Genomic DNA, 19,855 nt, shown 5'->3' with positions numbered 1-19,855 from the left:
AATGTCCTCTGCTGGAGGAGGAATGTAACTTAGAGGCCAGATTAAAGGGCCAAAAGATGCAATTGTCCCAAACTCAAGTAGCTGCTGAATTTCCCTTATATCAGAACTGGATTTCAGGACCTCACTTTAGCTTTATTCAAAGGTAAGAAATAGAAAATGTTAAAATGTCCTGGTCGTACTCCATCTGTTACCCCATGACTGCTGGAGATGAGCACCAGTGTTTCCTCGGCCCTGCAAGGATAAACAGGTAAAGACAATGGATGGGTGGAATATACATTTGTTAAACAGTTATCTGATCACATCAGATCTCTGCTTAGCTGTAAGAGAAACTTATTTCAAACAGACAGGAACAAATGTGAAATGCAGTGTCTTGCCTTTTAATTTTTTTAATTAAAATTGGAGAGGGTCAAAGAGTGACATCAGCAGCGATTCTGCCAGATTAGTTGCACCATGAAAATTGTTTCCAGCCAGCAGAGTATTAAAGTCAGCTACTTTCGGTAAGGATTTTGCACATATACAGCAGTTTTTTCGCGTTTTGATATGTTAGAACCACAACTTCCAACGTGTTTTATTGGGATTTATAGACCAATTCAAAATACTTTATTTATAAATACAGCAGAAAATATAGAGGTTTTCTAAATTTCATACAAATATAACTTTGAAACATTGAGTGTTGTTTTGTGTGAGTCAGTAGTTTGTAGAAAAGAGACAACCTTTGCTTCGATTACAGTTGCATCTTTCGAGTACGTTTGCCCACTTTTACCCATTCTTTCCAAAAACTCAAATTAAAAGCCACGTTGTTTGGAGAATGTCTAAAAACATACATTTTCAAGTCTTTCCACCAGTTCTCAATTGGTTGTAGGTCTTTATTTGACGAGGTCATTCCAACACATGAATATGATTTGACCTGAAGTAACACTTCCTCTGTATTTATGGCTTCATCGTTAGAGGAAAGATTGAAATGTTGGTTTTTAAAGCAACACTGCTTAAAAATTTTAAAAGAAAAATGCGTCTGCTGTGCACTAATGTTATCTGACAAATCGCTGAGGCTTTCACAGAACAACTGGAATTAGAATAAAAACGTCCCCCAGCATGATGCTGACTTGACCAGCATCAACTTACTAACTAAGAGGCACCTGAGTGTAATTAGTGGTGATGGATTTTATCTGCTGGTATTTCAGTAAGACTGGCTGAAAACAAAGCCGCAGCGCACATTTCAGATTAACAGCTGCAAATAAATACTTGTTTACATCATTATCCTTTACTTTATGTTGTTCTTGCACATAACATTTTTGGACAACGCATTGGAGTTTGTGGTTGTAAGATGAAAATGTGCGAAAGTTTAAAAGACATTAATACGATTTAATGTAATTCTGCGTTAAGAATCGACACGTTGAGCATCAGTTAGGACTTCTTTATTCACACAAAACATAATACAACTCTTCAATAAGGCAAGACATTACTGTATATACATAGAATGATCTACATGGATACCATATTCAAATATTTATATAACTCTGTCATTCTTTAGTAGCACTACATAGTGTAAATACATTTTTTTAAGCAAGTCATGAAAAACAGTTAATGGATCTAAAAATTTTAATTTTTTGTTCATTCAAGGCAAGAGTTATTGTAGAAGATAACGGCAACAGAAGTCGATGCCTGAATCGTCAACTGGTTGAGTTACTGGTTAGATTATGGGCTGGTACGGTGGCTAGAGGGCTTAGAGAACAATGCTTTATGCAGAATTAATAAAAGGAACAGCAAGTCAGCTTGTTTCCCACTAATTCACTATAATTAGAAAAACATTTGGTAAACACACAGGCCTGGAGCACACTGCATCTTTTGGGCAGCACATGTTCAACTGGTGAAGATGTACAGCTTTTAAGAAACTCTCGGTGCCAAAACCCATTTTTAAACTACTTGAATTTCCAAAATCAGATTAAAAACAAACTTGGGGGGGGAGCAAATTGCATACAAGCTGAACTCTGCTATTACCACTAGCATCAACACAGATTATTGACACAAGCTGACATCATAGTTGCAGTAGGTTCTGGTGATGGTGCCCTTAAAAAAACAATATAATGGATTTGTTTCAGTGTATACTGAGCATGTTGAATGCAAAAAACACACAGGGTTCCTTCACATTATAAAAGTCTAATTCACAGACTTAAATCATCTTAACATGATAAATGTTTACATTTTCAGTTTGGGGTTGTAATCTGAACATTGTCATGTTCTTTTATACAACAAGAGGTTCATTTAGTAAATCTATGTTGAACTCAGAGGAAAACTGAAAAAACATAAACTCTTCAGCGCTGTGTATGTGCAACTTATAGCAAATTGTTTGCAGCTATAAATCAGATTTTCAAACTTAGGTAGGCTCATAAAAGCTTTAAACAAAACTAAAAATATGACAATGTTCATCTTTTATATGTAAAAATAGAATAATTCTGCTTCTTTGAGCAACTTATCTTTAGAAATGTATTCTTAATTTTAACATTGCTAAGGGGAAATGAAGTCTGAAAAAACTAATTTAAACTTGGAAATACTGGAAAGAGAGTTATAATGATAAGAAGGTAAAGTCATTTACAAAAATATAATTCTATAGAGCTTTAACAAATAGTAGCAGTGCTGAGTATCGGCTCACAAGCTGAAAGCATATAACCGGGAACTACTGGGAAACTGAAAATGACAATACTGCTAAATATAAAGAACACAATCCTGTGTTCATGTGATGCATAAGCAGTACTAGATTTATCCACTTTTTGGAAAGTTTGAGTTTCATAGGATTGGAAAAGCCAGCATAGTTTCAATAGTAGATTGCAGAGAAGCTCCTTAAATCCCCTGGTCTGTGCAGTGAGAGCAGATGTGTTAAACTGTTAAACTGGTAACACGTAAAATGTAAAGTAAGTTTTTATGATGCAAACTGAAACGCCATGCTTTAAGTTGCGGATACACAACAACCACATAGCATTTATATTAAAAACCATCTTTACCTAGTTTGTATCCAGCATGATGTAGTTGTAGTCATCTGATATCAAACATTGAAGTAATTTACCCATAAGAAATGTTTTCTCTTTTTCCTTATACACAACAGAGAACTGACAAAATATATTAATACTTTTTAACACTGTTAAACTTTTAATTATGGAAATATATTATAAACTCGTGCTGTGTAATTTATGCATTATTCTGGCTAACCTCTAGAGCAATTAGGGTTTTTGGGGGGGCTGATACCAATTTCTAGTTCATTTTTTAAGTCTGACTTCCAAATTTCAATTTTTATTTATTAAGATTTTCTTATTCTAAGGACTATAAGACCTTAAAGATTTAACAAATGTGCTGTTCTTTGACGGAGACCTTACTTTAAAATTCTACAGGAAATATTATGTAATTTATATATCAAAGCATGCTGTATGTCAATAAAGACATTTCATAAGTAGGGAAAAACAATTTTTTTAGTCTTTAGAAAACTGCCAGATCCTAATTGTTGTAGATTTATTGGTGAATCTCTACTTCATACACAAAAATGTTCTGTGTTAAATTATCTTTATGTTTGTTACAACTACGTCATGCAGGTTTGTCAAAACGCGGCACCAAGTTATACTGGTAAGTAAATACAATGACCAAGCTCATAAAAACCAGCTTGTCAGGATGCTAAAACTTTTTAGAGTGACTGCATCACTACTGGTGCATCACCACAGTTTGGGAACTAATATGAACACACAAGAAAAACATGAAGATGTCCACTCTCAGACACAAACACACAAAGACTGAAAACTGAATTAGGGAACTGAATCCCTTTTGTGAGCCGATACTGTAGAGCAGCCAAGAAAAATGTGAGAAAGAAGTTAATTCAGGCAGCGGCAGCGGCAGCGGCAGCATCAGCGATCAGCGACACCAGGTGTGTAAACTCAGCTTTGTGCCGGTAACTGTTTACTACCAGCCCTCATCCAGTAACAATAACCAAATCTAGTCCGATTTTGATTGTTTGTGTGATCCAATTTGGGCTTCGAATCAGCAGATTCAGCAACTGCTCAGAAAAACAGCAAACTTTGTGAAGACACAAATGCAGGTTTCAGCACCTGGACTCGTGCCAGTCCTGATATTTATAGTTGACAAAAATTAATCCCCGTCAAAAGATTTCTCTAGCACACGAACGTCTCATTTCATAGCAGAAACAGGCTCCTACGGAGAAAGCTGTCCAGCTTGATTACAGTCCAACATGTTTATAACTTGATATTAATGAGGCAATAATGGAGAAAAGGTGTAGAGCTGATTGTGTTTTACTGTACAAGTGGAGGAACGAGCAGTACCACAGCACATTTTAAACGTTTAAACTGAGACAGTAGCCCCTTCATTACCAGTTGCCATGGCTACCACGCATAGCTCGACTTAGCAAGAACATTTTACTGAGAAACTAAAAGCTCCGGTTTCATTTCTGAATTAGAGGAGATGAAGATGCTGTTGGGGTTCTCAACTGTTAAGTAAAGTTTAACCTCTGACCCCACCATAAAGCTATTATCACATTTTTGTTGTTGTTGTTTTTTTGTTTTAAGTCTGACAACCATACTGCATCCTAAACGTGTGTGTTTAAAGTTCTGGAAAACAAAATCAACCGTTATAAATATAAGCAGCTAAATTCATCAACAGATGAGTAGACGTGTCTTTTATCAATACATGCATGCATGGCATTCGAGCACACACAGAAGCACACGCACAACTCAGCTGTAGTTGTAGGTGAAGTTGTAAGAGCTAGGCTCCTTTGGCACTGGAGGCGGGGCTTCTGGGATCGTGATGTTCTCAAGGTCGAGGAGGCGGAGCTTCATCTCCATGCTTATGAGGGTATCTAGGTCGCTGCGTGTCAGGTCACTGCCCATCTCTCTGCCCAGCAGCGCACACAGCCCGTCGGTCCAGATGCAATACTGAACATGTGGGCACAGAAACACAAACACACACCAACACACAAACACACACACACACACACACGTGCAGAGGAGTTTCAGTGAGTGAGGACCCTTCACGGTCAAATTTACTGACCCAAGTAGCTCTGCGAAGGGGAATCATTCCAAGATTATACACACAGTTATGGGAGCGAGTTAGCACAAAGCATTTAGATTTTTATCAGAAGATGTGCAAATATTGATGTCTGATATCGTTTTCTCTGGAAAATAAAGATTTAACTGAATTCACACAACAAAAATTCCCCTTATTTTCCAAAAGATCGCAATGAAAGATGTGTTTTCTAGTGAGCAGAAAAGTTATCAAGTCTGAAATAACTTCAGAGACACTTGCAGTAATCAACCAAACTCTACCCTCTGAGGTGTGAGATGTTTGAAGGGTTTACTGCAACCTACGAGGGTGAGACTGACAGATCCTGCTGCAGAAGGGCCTCCCCACAGCATGATGCCTCCACCTCTATGTTTAATAGATGGCATGAGCTTCCTTTCCAGGAATGCTGCATTTGGTTGTCCCCCTTCCAGACCTCCCACGAAACGTAAACTTGTGCAGATTGATCAGACATCTACTTTAATGTCAGCAAACTACTGGTGTAGGTCTAAAGACGTCCTTTTAGGGTTTTGATGACTTATTTTTGCATCTTGGGGTCAATTTGCTTGGAGAGCCGAACCTGGGCATGTCAGCAGTTGTTTTGAATGTCCTCTGCTTTTTTGTCTACTGGAATCATTTGTGTGCATTTGTGAATGAGTAAATGGTTTCTGTTGTACGCCGTTTGCTTCATGTGCCTATTTATGGGATCTGTTGGTCCCTCTTGTTCAGCAGAGCTTCTGGCCACTGGCTTGAGCAAACAGCCCCGAGTTCACCAGAGTCAACAAAGTTAACGGTGCAGAAAGTCTTGATTTTTACTTTAATTCCTGTTTGTACTCCTTGGTGAAAGTAAATCCAGCCCCCAGAGGTCGTGGCACATTTCACGCTAATGTCACGGCTCAAGTATTGCTGTTCGTTTCACAAACATTAGATAAATATGGGCAGAGTTTCCTCCAAATACGAGCATCAAACACCATTTAAATGTTAGCCAAGTGTGCGAAAAAGGCTCTGTCAATCACAGGGTTCTTACACCGTCTTCAGGGGAAAAATGCAAACTTTTCTAGGCTCAACTTTCTAAAGGTCTCGGTTCTTCACAAAAATGTAAAATGTAACACGAAGGGAGGAATAAAAGAGAGAATAAAAGGAGGAAAAGAAGGAATGAAGGAACAAAGGGAGGAAAATGCGATGAGAAATAAAGTTTGAGAATAGAAAAATGTTTTGATACTTATTCAGACATGGAAAACACTGGAAACAAATTTCAGAAGTTTCCAAACCTTTCCAGGTTGCGTATGAACCATGGAGTCAAGATGGACATTCAGACTCTGTCTTATGTGAACTTTGTAGATGTAAAACCTTCAGTGAACCAGCCTGACTGTCTTCAGATTAACGAGAAGTCAGTCAGCATCAAAACATTACTGCAGCCAGCCAAGGCCAGCAGACGAAATCAAAAAATTAATACAGGGTTCAATTATTTCATCTCATTCACAATTCAGACACTGCAGCAAAAAACCTGCGAGCACAAGGTCATAGCCTGCGAATATCTTACCTCGTATTTGTTCGGTGCAACAAAATTAAGCGTTTCGTCTGGATCATAGAGGACGGAGAAGGCCAGCTCCAGCACCTCCTGGCAGAGCGAAACAAATTCAGCAACAACACAGCAAGGTCACGAGTCAGCAAAATATGTTAGACATGAATATAAATGGAACATATTAGCACCTTGTTTTGTTTTAGAGCACTTTTCTCCTTCATATGAGGGCAATCCTTTCCTGTTAGCACAGACTTGATGTCTGAGACAGGGACTGGAGAGAAAAAAAACAGAGAAATTTATCCTCTCACCAGATGCAGAATTGTTTTGTGTTTTCTCAAAAAAAGGCAAAAAGTAGCAGAAACAAACAAAAGTGTGTCTCACTCTTGTCACTCAGTAGCTCAAAAGGCACTTCACCCTGAGGTGACTCCTCCAAATCCCCGTAGTGCAGAACTTTGTGGTTAAGAGATAATCGGCAGAACCAGAACTTTTCTATTAAAAAAAGAAAGAAAGAAAGAAAAAATACAATAATGAATAAAAGCAACACTCTGCACAGAGAGACAAATGTCTGCAGCGCTCCTCTCTGTACCTTGCCTTCGACGGTTCCCCAGTTTACGGAAGCAGCTTCCCTCGCACAACCGGTTGAGCCGCTGCTGCTTGATGAGCTCCAAGATCTCGGGTTGAATCCTCTCCCGCAGCTCTCTGCAGCACAGCACAGCATGAGGAACTTGAAAACCATGAACACAAAATGAATAATGCAGGAAAGGCTGAAACTAACATGATGGGCGGAGACTGGAAGTCGTCCTGGCTCATCCTTTCTGACTGCCGCAGACGCAGAATCTCAGAGTAGCTGAGGCCTCGCAGCTTGTTCTTCAGCTGGTCTATGGAGGACGGCTTCATAGCCAGAGCCCTGGTGATCTGCTCCCGGACCACCTGCATAACCTGGGCAGCGTTCACACACACACACGCACACACAAATAATGAGGGCTGATTGAGCAAAAATGTAGGGCTCAAAAGCTGGGTTAATGCAGACGCATGTGAGCTCTTTAGATTACTTTTTCTTTGTGATTCTTTAGGTATAACTATTTCAAATATCCCTTTTTATTCTATTGAACTTAACAGGGTCATGTGTTGCATGAATAATACCAGTGTTCGTCCTCACCAGGCGCTCATTCGGTTACTATAAAAAAGTTCATCTAATATTACTGGTCTGGACCAAAAGCAGAAAATTGATACTAGAATTGAAAAATGCAATTTAATAAGAGGTTGTACTATTATCAAGTCATTTTCTCACTGTAATCATGGAAATATGTAGTAATCCAGCTGAGAAATAAATGGTCTGTGTTAATCTGTATTTAAACAGATGGGAAATACAGTAAAGTGTGAAAAACCATCCACAAAAAATAGACCAACTTCTGCTCAGTACATTTATTCAGTGCAGAAAAAGTAAATAATTGCTCATTAGGACATCACCTGTAAACCTCCATTTTACCATCCCTCTTTTACCAAAAAGAATGAGTATATTCCTCTCCAATAAAATTTTACAAGGTTTGAGCATTCATGAAGATCTTTGCAGTCTTTTGGGTCGTCCTGTTTTTTCTCATGTTCTCCTCTCAGTCAAGGGCAGGGGTGTCCAAACCTTTGGTCACATGGGCCAAAATTACAGACTCAAAAGTAATTATGGGCCAAACCCCCCCCCAAAAAAACCTAACTTGAAGCAAATAAAGTAGCCGATGTAGATCCAAAACTTGAAAACTATTTTTGTAATGGTGTATTAGGACCATTGTAGATAGAAAAAAGGAGTACATTTCTGACAAAAATCCAGAAATTTTCTAGAAAAAAATTCAAAAGAAAATTTTTGACATTTGAAATTCAGACATTTACAAGATGTTTTGGGGGAAAAAAATCTTGTAAATTTCTAGACATTAATATAGAAATTGTATGTTTTCTTTCTAGCAAGTTCCCTTGTTTTTCTAGAAAATTTCAGATTTTACTCTCAAAATTTCTGAGTTTTTTGGCAGAAATGAACTGCTTACTGTCATTTTGCAGGTTTGCTGTATTAAAAGAAAGACATGTAGTTTTCAGTTTCTTTTGGGATCGAATGAATAAATTTACTTTCAGTAATGAGAGCAGGATTTGGGTCACTTTCTTTCAAAGCGTTTGCTATATTTAGCCAAGTTTAAGAAAGAATAAAAGCTGATTTGGGTGCAGCAATGTTGCCTTTTCAGTAAAAGTCTTACTTTAAGTTTGACCTTTTGTTGAAACTTTTTTATGTAAATACAAATACTTTGTTCTGTACTTTACATTTTCCTGTGTAAGAAAATAATGTTGGTAACAATTTTTACCATGATTACAAATTAAAAGTGTTCATCTGCATCTGCAGATCAAATTTGTATCATTTTTGAATTGCAGTTGGGGGTCATACAAAATCAGTCCAAGGGCCACAAATGGCCCCCGGGCCGCACTTTGGACATCCTTGGTCTAGGGACTGAGATAAATATGAAACAAAGATTTTGTGTTTGGTGAACCATTTCTGTTGAACAATGTTTTGGTTCATTCGTCTTTTAAAACAAGCATCTCAGAGTGTGTTGAGTGAAAAGAAAAATCCAGATTTTCCAATAAATAAATCTTCATAAATAAAAAATTTGATCAATTATTGATTTACCCCTAATACGGGGTATGTTAATCATTTTTATTTTCTTGTTCCATTATTTGTTATACTATTAAAGCAAATTGCAATTTTCTTCTGAAACAAAAGCTGCTGTCTTCAAAGTGAGATTCTGCTACTAAAATACAGGAACGACTTATTATCCACTGGCCCAAACATTCATCTCCCAGTCCGCCCATTAGTGCAGACCAGCGATGGACGTGTAAATGACTCTCTTTGGAGTGAAAATGCGAGTTTAGAGTGGGCATGAGTGGTGGGTTTGTGAGTGGACAAACTGTGTTATGAGGCAGATTTTGGAGTGTTTAGTGGTCATAAAAACGGAGAGTGAAGGTCACTGGACACAGAAGATGCCTCATAGACAAATTATACAGCTTTATCAGCACTTGATGGAGCTTGATAGGGGTCACATTGTGGGGTCTGTATGAGCTTAAGCAGTCGCATCATATAATTGCTCTGCATGAGCGGTGTGCAGATGTCACCGTGGGTGGGTGTTGGAACCAATTACGTGAGGGCGACCGTACGGGTCATGAAGTTCAACTCGTCCAGGAAAGTCCATTTTCGTCATATTGTGAGCCAATAATTAAAGGAAACTGGCAACTGCGTCTGCTGCTGGGGGACATGCTCTTGTCTCTTAACAACATTCACTTTTTGCCAGTGAATATGTCCTTTTCTTTTTGGATGACTCATTATTCTTTAGATTAATATCCACATTGATTCATGATTTTTTTTTAAAGCAGCACAATTTGGCTTCAGGCCAAATAAAAAGGGAGAGCCAGATAACTGGAAGGAGGTAGTTTAAAGCACATGGCAACCAAAGGTGCTAATTACCTCACCTCTAAAATTAGCAGGGGAATAAAATAAACAGGAACAAATCAAAGTTGCTCTGTTTGCAAAGGTTTCCGCGAGCGCTGCGGGTAAATAAGCTGCTACCATATGGTCTAAGGTTTGTTTTTGGTAAGCTTAGGCATAAAAAAAATTGAGAGCTTTTAATTAATTGGTGCATCTGAATATAAATACGAGCGTTGTGCAATCTCAGACCTTGTTGAAGTCCTCAGCCGTGGCTCTCATCTCCTTCCATGTTTTATTAAGCAGCTGGATGCAGACGCAGAAGAACTCCTCCCACGCGCGGTCATGAGTGAAGAACATGGGGTGATAATCATTGCAGCCCTCGTTTGCTAAACAGAAAACAATTTCAAATGTGTAAACATGGGTTTGGCCAAATGCTGCACTGAAATCAGATGCACAGACACACTGGTCAACCTGATTATCAGCATGTAAAGTGTAGCCACTTCGTTGCATTGATCTTGCCTTGATTACTGGCTCTGCCGTTGCTGCGTTAGGAAGAGTTTATTAGCAGAGACACTGGACAAAATCTCCAGGTGACCAGAATCAGCCAATTTATTCTTCGGCGGTCCTAATCAGTGATTTGAAAATAAAGATCCGATCTCTTTTTTTTTGTTCACCGAACACACCAAAGCACTAAAAAGGTTGCCCTAACGCCGCTGCTGGGTGGACAAGTTGTTACTGAGGGACACTGACACAGTCACAGGAAGCTTAAAATGTGCAAGAGGCTTGTCAAGAGATGCCTGGGCTTCCTTCAAGCTGCCAGACAGCAAAAGAGAACAAGAATACAGTTGTTTTCTTCCGAGCTTTTCCCCCCAGTCTGTCATGAAATATCCTGGGTTTGCAAGTACTGGCAGCCTTTTCTAAAGTCTTAAAAAATGAAAGGGTTGACATTTCTTAGAAAAACATACTTGGAATGGTGTTTTAGTGCTAGCCAGTTTAACGAGTTTATTTGATGTACATAGTGTTCTGTTTGTAATTTTACTTGATTCCTGTAAAGTGTCTTTAAGGGTTTAGAAAAGCACCATACCAGTATTTTTTTTTTAAATTAATATCACTATTATTATTACTTATTGTTATAAAATGCAATTTCAAATGTCAATTCTGCAGTCGTGTTGTCTTTGTTTTCATAGTTTTGGAGTCCTGTGTGTAACACTTACTGCCCCCTCCGTTCCTGATATAAATTAATTGTTTGCTGATCATGACAGGAAAGATGCTAAGAATATTAAAGTTACAATAAATTACATGTATGATGTAACAATCTGATATGTAAGAAACACAGAAAAGCACACCAAAGCTTTTTGTCTCAAAATGTTAAGTGGAACAAAATTATTATTTATTCTAAAAAGATGTTGTAGAAAAATAGTGAATGTCTTGTTATGTGGGGCATGCAAAACAAAACAAAACGAAAAAGTTATTAAGTTACAGTTTTTGTGGAATTAAGAGTAAATGTGCTCTTAATTTGTTAAGAGGCGTTTTATTTCTACATACCTCTGTGCCGCAAAGCCTGAAGGATTTTACTGTGTCTGCAAAGTTTCTGATGCAGAAAGTGAAATCCCTGCAACTCTAGGCTGCCATCATTATTTAATTTTACAATTAGGAGTAAAGATTCATTTTATGCAGAAAGCATATAAAGAATTATTATGATACTCTTCATGGTTTCTAAGGATGGCCAATTAAAATGAATACTGACAAGCTTTACAAAATTTGGGAAATCAGACATAAAACCTTTAATTATTTCTCTCTCTCCTAACACATTTTTACACTCAGAGGCAGATGTGCAAAGCCACTTACGCAGTTCTCCGACCTGGAGAATCTCGCACAGCATCCGAGTAAGTTCGATCGCGCAGCGGCCAAAGGGACACTCATGCTTATCCTCCCGACTGCTGTTCTCCAGCACGATCTGTCATAAATAGAAAGACAAGTTTAGGCCCGGCCAGGCTTTTCAGCTCCATTAGTGGGTCAAATTCATGTGTGATGCTGGCACTGACTCTGATGTAAGTATCCTGATGAACCCTGGCCAGATAAAGCATATTATCCAGAGCCAGCATCCCAGGAGGAGTCTGGGTAAAGTCCATAGCCGGGTTCAAATGGTTCTGTGTTTCAGACAGAGATAATGAGGCACAAGAAAGAGAAAACAGCACTTTGGTTTTTCTGTTTGAATCTGATTGTGTATCTGGTGATATCTGCTCACAGTGAAGCCGAGCATCTTGTAGTCCTTGGTGTACATTGCTTTCCTCTTCTCTGTACCGGTGGGATCAGTGTCTCCATCAAAGGCAATTCTGCGCAGCTCAAAAATAATGTCCCTCTGAGCCTGAGATGGGGGGAAAAACAACCATGTTAACAGCTTATCAGCATAAAGAGGGAAACATTTACCATGATAGCACCAAAATTACAAAAGAAGCCAGAAAGTAGATGGGTCAATCAGCGATGAGCAGATGGCTTGCAGCAAGTACTGGCAAAAACGGGAAAGGCTTAATTTTCCGGTCTGCTGATTGCACTTAAAGCAAATTTATCAGAGAGTGTGCTACCCACGTAATAGGATGTCTCTATTAAACCTTCGCAGCGTGCACCCACTCCCACTTAATTAACCACGGCTTTCATTTTAACATGCAACGGCAGATTGTCTACATGCTGGGGTTTTTACACATTCATGTGCAATTAGTGGAGCCTAAATGCATTTTAGGAAGACTATAGAACATGTGAATGGTAAATATTTCGCTGGAAAATCTCACCTGGTCATTGGGATCCATTTTGGTCATCATCCTTTCTTCCAAAAGGTTAAAGGTCAACACCTGTAGCACATACAGCTGATGTGCCATCTCTGCTTTGATTGGTCGATTTCCCCTGATGACGTGCTAAAAGAGAAAAGAGCCACAGTGATTATTAGAACGTTCATGTTTCCTGCTATAAACCGCAGACAAAATTCAACTATACAAAATGTTAGACTCTAATTAATTTTAAAAAAAAAGAATATTGGGAACCTTTTCATTTACAGCCACAAAAATCACTGTCTTTTATTTGGGTTTAATGTGATAGACCGACATCAAACCTAAAATGAGACCACAAAACATTAGAAAACTTTAATTATTTAAGACCAGCTCAGTTGGTCTTAAAAGTTCTTGGATGTTGTACTTTTGTATCAGTTGAGGTTACTGAAATGTACAAAAACCAAAAAATATATATACATATATTTAAGTGGTTTTGGATGTTTATTTTTACTTTAAATGCTAACCTTATTTCATGTAGTTCTTAAAACAGACAAACATTTCCTTTCATATGTAATCATAAAAATTCTGGTTTATTGATCTCATTGAAATCTAAGAAAGTCTCAGTTAAAGTCTGAACCCATTTGCAATTCAGAATCTATGAAATACCCTAAAGTTTGTCACTATGATGTGACAAAATGTGAAATACTTTAAGCGCTATGAACACTCTTGAAAGTATATAACTTAAGTGTTTTGTACCCACACTACTCATGAGAAGTGCAAAGTGACTCAAGGGATCGGAGGGAGACGGCACACATTGTATTGTTTCAGGTAACTGTGGCTCATTTAAAAGTGTTCAGAATCACAAAGTTTTATTCAAAGAAAAGTTTGAGTTTCTCCAGGATACTGGAGCGCAGCACTCTTGTCGATGACATTTACAGCCAGTTCAGGCAGGTCTTTCCTGACAAGTGCCAAGAGAAATCATTTTCAGAGCAAATTATTTTCCACTTCATGGACTCGATGCCGTATCACATTTACTGGTTCGGGGTCTCGGCTTTCTGAGTGAGTGAAGCGTTCAATTTTCCCGAAACAAACTTTTAGTCGCAGGAAAGATTTTGAGGAAGCTGGATGCTCCGAACTACTGTAGGCTGTATTTAATAAGGCCAAAACACTGAATTCCTCACATCTAACATGCGTTTATTCCGACATAAAGAGTTTAATACTCACATTTAGGATTATGGAGCGCAGGTGTTTCTGAGCCAAAGTGCTTGCCATTTCCTGAGGATACACACAAGTCAACAAGAAAATCAAATAATTGACAAAGATTTACAAGACAGCAAAGTTGCAGAGAAGTAACTTCACAGAAGTACACCAAAAACAAAATTAGAAATTCTAAATCTACATTTCTATCAGCAGTTTGAATGGCATGGATTTGCAAAATAACATTTAACGTGGTCTAAGATGATTCCGCTAGGAGACTCTGCCTGCTGCAGCAACAAGCTGCGGTTATATTTTAACATGATCAGATTATGGTACAGCTGATTGAGACACAAAAAAGGTCAGCGAAGTGAGGGAGGAGAAGGGCTATGGGGCGGCATGAGCAGCTGAGAGGACGTGTACTCACGGTGAGGTGCTGCTCCAGTGGGTTAGTACACTCCTCCTATGAGTGGGTGCAGGGAGGAGGGGCATGGGCACCACAGTAATGGAAACAAAAAGTGCAAACACACGGACCGTGAGACTCAGGCATTACAAGCATGCAGTGGAATAAGAAGATGACTCACATCACATGGGAACACAGGCTGCTGACGGCAGCTGGTGTACCCTGCACACACTGCGTTTATCTAGATAATTCTCCCTCCTGTCATAAAAATCAATGAACATGACTCCCTGTTCCATTTTATTGCATAAAAAACACAGAAATGGAAGGGACACACACCTAAAATATGAAGAAATAAAAATGTAATATCAGTTTTAAAGAACAGCTTCAAACTAGAACAAGTTCCTTGTTTTTTTGGGTTGGAAATACAACAAGCTGAGCAGTGGGAGTCAGATCGAGTTTGTAACTAGTCCCACTCCTCTTGTTCAGGCACCAAATCTGACTCAGTTCGCCCTCCAGTGGTCAGTAACAGTCGATGAAAAAAAAAAAGCCCAAATTCAGAGAGACCAATTAATCTAACATTGATGTTTTGTGGACAGTGGAAGGAAGCCGGAGTACCCAGAGAGAATCCACACATGCACAGGGAGAACATGCAAACACAATGCAGACAGGCTTCAGGTCGAATTTAATCCCAGATCCTTCTTGCTGCAAGGCAATAGAGCTACCCGCTGTACCACCGCGCAGCCCTCCATTACTAAATGAACAACTAACATGTTACCTTAGAACCCAGTTGAATAAATGATACCTTCCATTTCTGAATTTTCTTTAGCCCTGATTCATGTAACCCAGGAGCTACTGCCAAATTAAAAATCCTTGCTTATTTAAAATATAATTTGAAATGATTTTCCTGTTTTTGATGTTACTCTGAGTGATTTCTGCCTCCGGCATGAAGCTCCCTCTGCAATCACGAACTGCTGCTGCTCATGGTCTGTTGGCTCGAGTGTTTGATAAAGAATGTGAATTGAATTGTGACATGTAAGGAGAAAAAGACAAGCTTTTTTTAGACAATTATTTTGTTCAATTCTATTCTAAAATTATTGAGACGAATTGTGTGTGTTTTTGTGGTGAGTCTGTGTGCACTGTAGCCTGAGTTTCCTGCTCTTAGTTGACACACAGTCTGGTCTTCTGCTGCTGTTTGCTCCGAGGTTTACAGAGCTGTGGGATGGTATTCTACATTTCTGCCCATTATTTTCTGACATCTGGCATCAACACAGAAGTGTTGCTGCTCATTTTTATGTCTTTTTTCTGACCGTTCTGAGCAGCCCAGAGAGATGGTTGTGCATGAAAATCCCAGCACATTAGCAGTTTGTCACACACAAAGAACTGCTGTGTAGTATGTTTGCAAACAATTCTGTACCTAATAAAGTGGACAGGGAGATTACACTGTTTAGAAAATAAACCATTCTTTTAACTACTTCTGAGTTTATGAAATACTTAAAATTTTGTATTTACTGCAATTTAATTATGTCTTCCCCATTATTTTAGGTTACCAATTACTTCAACAAGATATAAAACAAACTAAAAGAACATAAAACAAGGACACAAGGTAAAATGTACTGCAGCACAGAATTGACTGTTAAATGTTATTACAGCTCAGAAAGAATCATGCAGAGAAATTAGACTTTATGACAGAGTTTTTCAGGCATGTGCAGAGGGGGCTGGGGGTGCTTGAGCACCTGCCCTTTTTGCTCCTTGCCCCCAAGTGCCCTTTTGGTCAATTTTTATTTTTTTTAATTTTTTTTATTTTTTGTATTATTATTTTCTAAGCCCTCTTGTGACACATAACATGTATTAAAATTATTATTATTATTATTATTTTTATTTTTTGTACAACATAATAAGCCGGTCACCTTGTTACCTTTGACCTTTTGCCTGTGACGCATGACGCAGTTGCCTCTCGCGCAGTGCGATAAGGCGGCTAACTGGAGCTCAACGTAGCGAACGTTCCAGATTACAGAACAGTTTTTGGTGAATTATAAAAAACCGTTTTTGGTGAATAAAGTGGAGACGACTTGCTACTTGTCAGATGACGGAAAACGTTGAAGTATCGTTTCTGCTTCAGCTCGGAGACGCGGTTTAAGCAGAGAGGTAATGAAATACAACAGACACTGACAGGCCTCTGCGTCTGCCTTTCTCTGAAGAACTACTGAGCGGGAGGAGACAGCCAGGTGAGGAGAAACTGTTCTTATCTATCGATCCAGTATTTTTATCATACAGACATTAGGCTGTTGTTGTTGTTGTGCTATTAGCTAGCTTCTAGCTAACGATTTTGCTAGCAAAGCAAGATAACTAAAAGCTTCTTCCCTGTACCGTTAATGATATCAGTCATTCTTCAGTATCGCTTATGCAATAAGGGCACATCGCCCGTCCAAAACCGATCATCTCCATAATGGATATATGTCCGATCTTCTAATTTCCTTTGCTGCATAATGTACATTGCATTTATTCTGGCATTAAGTAAATGTATCTTGAAGGAAAATAACACTTAAATAAAAGTCCAACAAGGATATTCATTTAGAATTAAAAATAACTCACCCTGAATTACCATGATAGATATAATGAATGTAATAAAAGTGACATTAATGAAGGGGAAAAAAACTCAACCCAGACTTTAAGTAAGTTTAGGGTCTGGTTCACAGAGTATGAAGTTAAATTTGTTTCCAATTATTCAATGGGAAAAAAAAACTAACCTCAGTTAAGTAAAATAAAATTGTAATCAAGACGTTTGGAATTGTAATGATTTCTTTTTTAAAAAACAAATCGTTTTGTTTAAAAAACCTTTTAATTAAATAACAAATTTTTGTCTTGTGAACATAAAAAGTTATTTGCCAAACATAAACTTTTATTTGCACACATCAGAAATCTTTTATTGCGATTTTGGGTTCTGCCCACGACTCATGTGAGAATCACAAACAAAACCTTAGAACATTAAGAAAAGATTTCTGACATGCACAAATAAGTTTGTTTTGCAAAAATAAATTCACTTCATGAGACAAATGTGTGATTTAAATGTTTAAAAAAGTTTTTTAAGCAAAACTCAGTAGGCTTTTCTCATGGTGACATAAATTAACAATTAAATATTTGCTTTTGTTTTTTGTTTTTTTCTGCAGTTCCACATTAAAGTTTGATGCAGCTCTGCTTTCCTGAATGGACCATCTTCATCTCCACTGCAAGTGCAGCAAACAGGCACCTCTTTTTATAGATTACAGTCACTAAAAGGTTGCATTGTACCCTTGTTTATATTTTTAACAGTGTAATTATGTAAAGACAAAATATGTCTGGTTGTCTTGCTCTGATTTACATATCTTGCTAAATTGCAGGTTTGAATATTGCAATATTTTACTATAACAAAATAGACATGCAGAAAGAAATTACTAATAAAATATCTTACATATGCATAGTTGTATGCTCTATGTAGAGATTCTCCTTAGCTCTGATTGTATATCTCACAATTTTGTAATTTATCATTGTTTACTAAACTTTGAAAGCTGAGTGGCTTTGTTAATATTCTGTCTTAAAATACGGTTGGATGTGCCCTTTTTTTTTGAGCACCTGCCCCTTTAGTGGTCTCTGCACGGCCCTGGAGTTTTTGTTTTGACCTGTTTGTCTTTGCTACTAACACAAGTTTATTTTTTTCTGCACCTTAGCTGAAATGTGGTACTCAACAAAATGTTATTTTAGTTATCTCAGAAAAATGTTAGTTTTTCATTATTTTATTATATCGAAATGACAGATGCACCAATCAATCACCCAGATGTTATAATTGGCCGATTTTCCCTTGATTAAATTGACTTTTTTCTTATCCATGAAATGTATTACAACTGAGAACTCCCAGCACTGTTTTTGTTTTAAAAACACACTTACCAGCAGCATAGATTTTTTTTAGGTCCCAATAAATTAGAATATGGGATCCGATGAGACTTGAAAATAATCTTTAAGCAGGTATTAAACATACTTTTCATTATCACACCCACATTTTCATAGGAGGGATATCTTTGTCATTAGTATGATTTAATATTCTAATCATAAGATGTTTCATTAGCTGTAAGCAGAAAATTATCAAATTAACAGAAATAAATTACCTTTTAATAATATTACATTTTATTGAATATGCTGTATGCGTTCAGGATAAATGGGGATAGTACTATAATTTCTACATTCTCTGTTGGCTTTAAAACATCTACCTCTATCAAGGAACCTTTTTTTCTTTTTTATGTAGAATAATAATTTGGAAAAATAAGTCGGAGTTAGTGAAAACCTACATTTATATGTCGGACCTCAAAGAAAACCAAACCTCACTTTCAGCTTGATCGGTGCATCTCTAATTAAAACAGTCACAGCTAACGGAAAAGTCTGCAGTAAAACAAATATGTACATTTTAAAGGGAAGTGAGGGCTATTGTAAGTGATTATATTACTACAGCGGTCGCTACCAAACAGAAATACAGACAAACGTATTTCAGTGAATCTAGCTCAAACTAACATTAGCAGCTACTGCGAGCGAATGTCTGCGGCTCTATAGCAGCGAAGAAACAGCAGCCTATGTATAGATGGCTTTCTTTAGGAGGTAGCATGAAGTAATGACAGCAGTAAGCATCCAGTCATTTTCTCTAATGCAGCCATCGCTGCTGAGAGCAGTTCACTGACCTGCCGTCTGTCTTCTGGCGCCTTCAGGAAAAGAGCGTTGATGAGAGCGATGGCGTAGGTCTGGATTTCCTGATTTGACCTGAGGAAATGTCCAGGATTGCAACAACCAGTTAGAAGCATCATGCTCCACAAATATACAGGATCTTTAAGAAAAATAAAATAAAATAGGCTAGCAACTACTCTGACTACGAAAAAAAGGACTGATGCAGGCTTTTAGAAAAGCTTCTCTTTGACACCAAGATTTTGTTTTAGTAGAAATTTATTGCAACCGAAGAAAAAAACAGCGTTTAACAGGAGATGCAAGTCTCTAATTCCTACAATGGGAAATCTTCTCCACATTTAGACCTGAGGCAGTCGTTCGAAAATTACAAACAAAATATGTTAATATTAATAGGAGCCATCTTGCTCTGATGGCTCCTGGTCTGCAGCATTTCTGGGGTGGAGTTAATAGAGTTAGAGATTGATAACTCAAAGCAGACTTGATTATACGTACAGATGCTGTTGCTCACAGCTAGCATGCAATAAGATTATTTCAAGATTTTTTTTTTTTTTAAAGAAGAACCACTGAGATTGGGTCAAGAAGCCAGAGATTGGAAATAAAAGAGGAAAAGTACTTACTAGGGGTGTAACGGTACAGCTATCACAGACTGATCAGGATACGATCAACAGACTTTGATTGTACTGTTATATAATTAGGGTCAAATTGAAATGCATGTAACTGGATACAGATCTGACTGGAGCCGGTGAATTGGAATGAAC

At 37.9% G+C, this 19,855-nt stretch overlaps 1 protein-coding gene across 5 annotated transcripts in view; it reads right to left on the bottom strand.

Moving 5' to 3' along the window:
• Nucleotides 1–1,399: 1,399 nt before the first annotated feature.
• Nucleotides 1,400–19,855, bottom strand: part of elmo2 (engulfment and cell motility 2) — a 28,305-nt gene continuing 9,849 nt past the window's right edge. For 3 of the 5 annotated variants that reach the window (XM_008409927.3, XM_008409928.3, XM_008409929.3), the window contains exons 9-22: nucleotides 19,097–19,175; nucleotides 14,418–14,453; nucleotides 14,021–14,071; nucleotides 12,821–12,943; nucleotides 12,280–12,399; nucleotides 12,077–12,181; nucleotides 11,880–11,988; nucleotides 10,281–10,417; nucleotides 7,353–7,516; nucleotides 7,164–7,276; nucleotides 6,959–7,066; nucleotides 6,766–6,848; nucleotides 6,596–6,673; nucleotides 1,400–4,928 (exon numbers count right to left, since the gene is read on the bottom strand). In XM_008409927.3, coding sequence (XP_008408149.1) covers nucleotides 4,728–4,928; nucleotides 6,596–6,673; nucleotides 6,766–6,848; nucleotides 6,959–7,066; nucleotides 7,164–7,276; nucleotides 7,353–7,516; nucleotides 10,281–10,417; nucleotides 11,880–11,988; nucleotides 12,077–12,181; nucleotides 12,280–12,399; nucleotides 12,821–12,943; nucleotides 14,021–14,071; nucleotides 14,418–14,453; nucleotides 19,097–19,175 — 1,507 coding nt within the window. In that variant the 3' untranslated portion in view covers nucleotides 1,400–4,727. The remainder of the gene's footprint in view (nucleotides 4,929–6,595; nucleotides 6,674–6,765; nucleotides 6,849–6,958; nucleotides 7,067–7,163; nucleotides 7,277–7,352; nucleotides 7,517–10,280; nucleotides 10,418–11,879; nucleotides 11,989–12,076; nucleotides 12,182–12,279; nucleotides 12,400–12,820; nucleotides 12,944–14,020; nucleotides 14,072–14,417; nucleotides 14,454–19,096; nucleotides 19,176–19,855) is intronic. The other 2 variants (XM_008409930.3, XM_008409933.3) reach the window with 1 other exon arrangement.

The sequence above is a fragment of the Poecilia reticulata genome, chromosome 5 (genome assembly GCF_904066995.2).
Source record: "Poecilia reticulata chromosome 5, P_reticulata-male-v2, whole genome shotgun sequence".
Lineage (NCBI taxonomy): Eukaryota > Metazoa > Chordata > Actinopteri > Cyprinodontiformes > Poeciliidae > Poecilia > Poecilia reticulata.
This window is presented reverse-complemented; position numbering and strand designations above follow the sequence as displayed.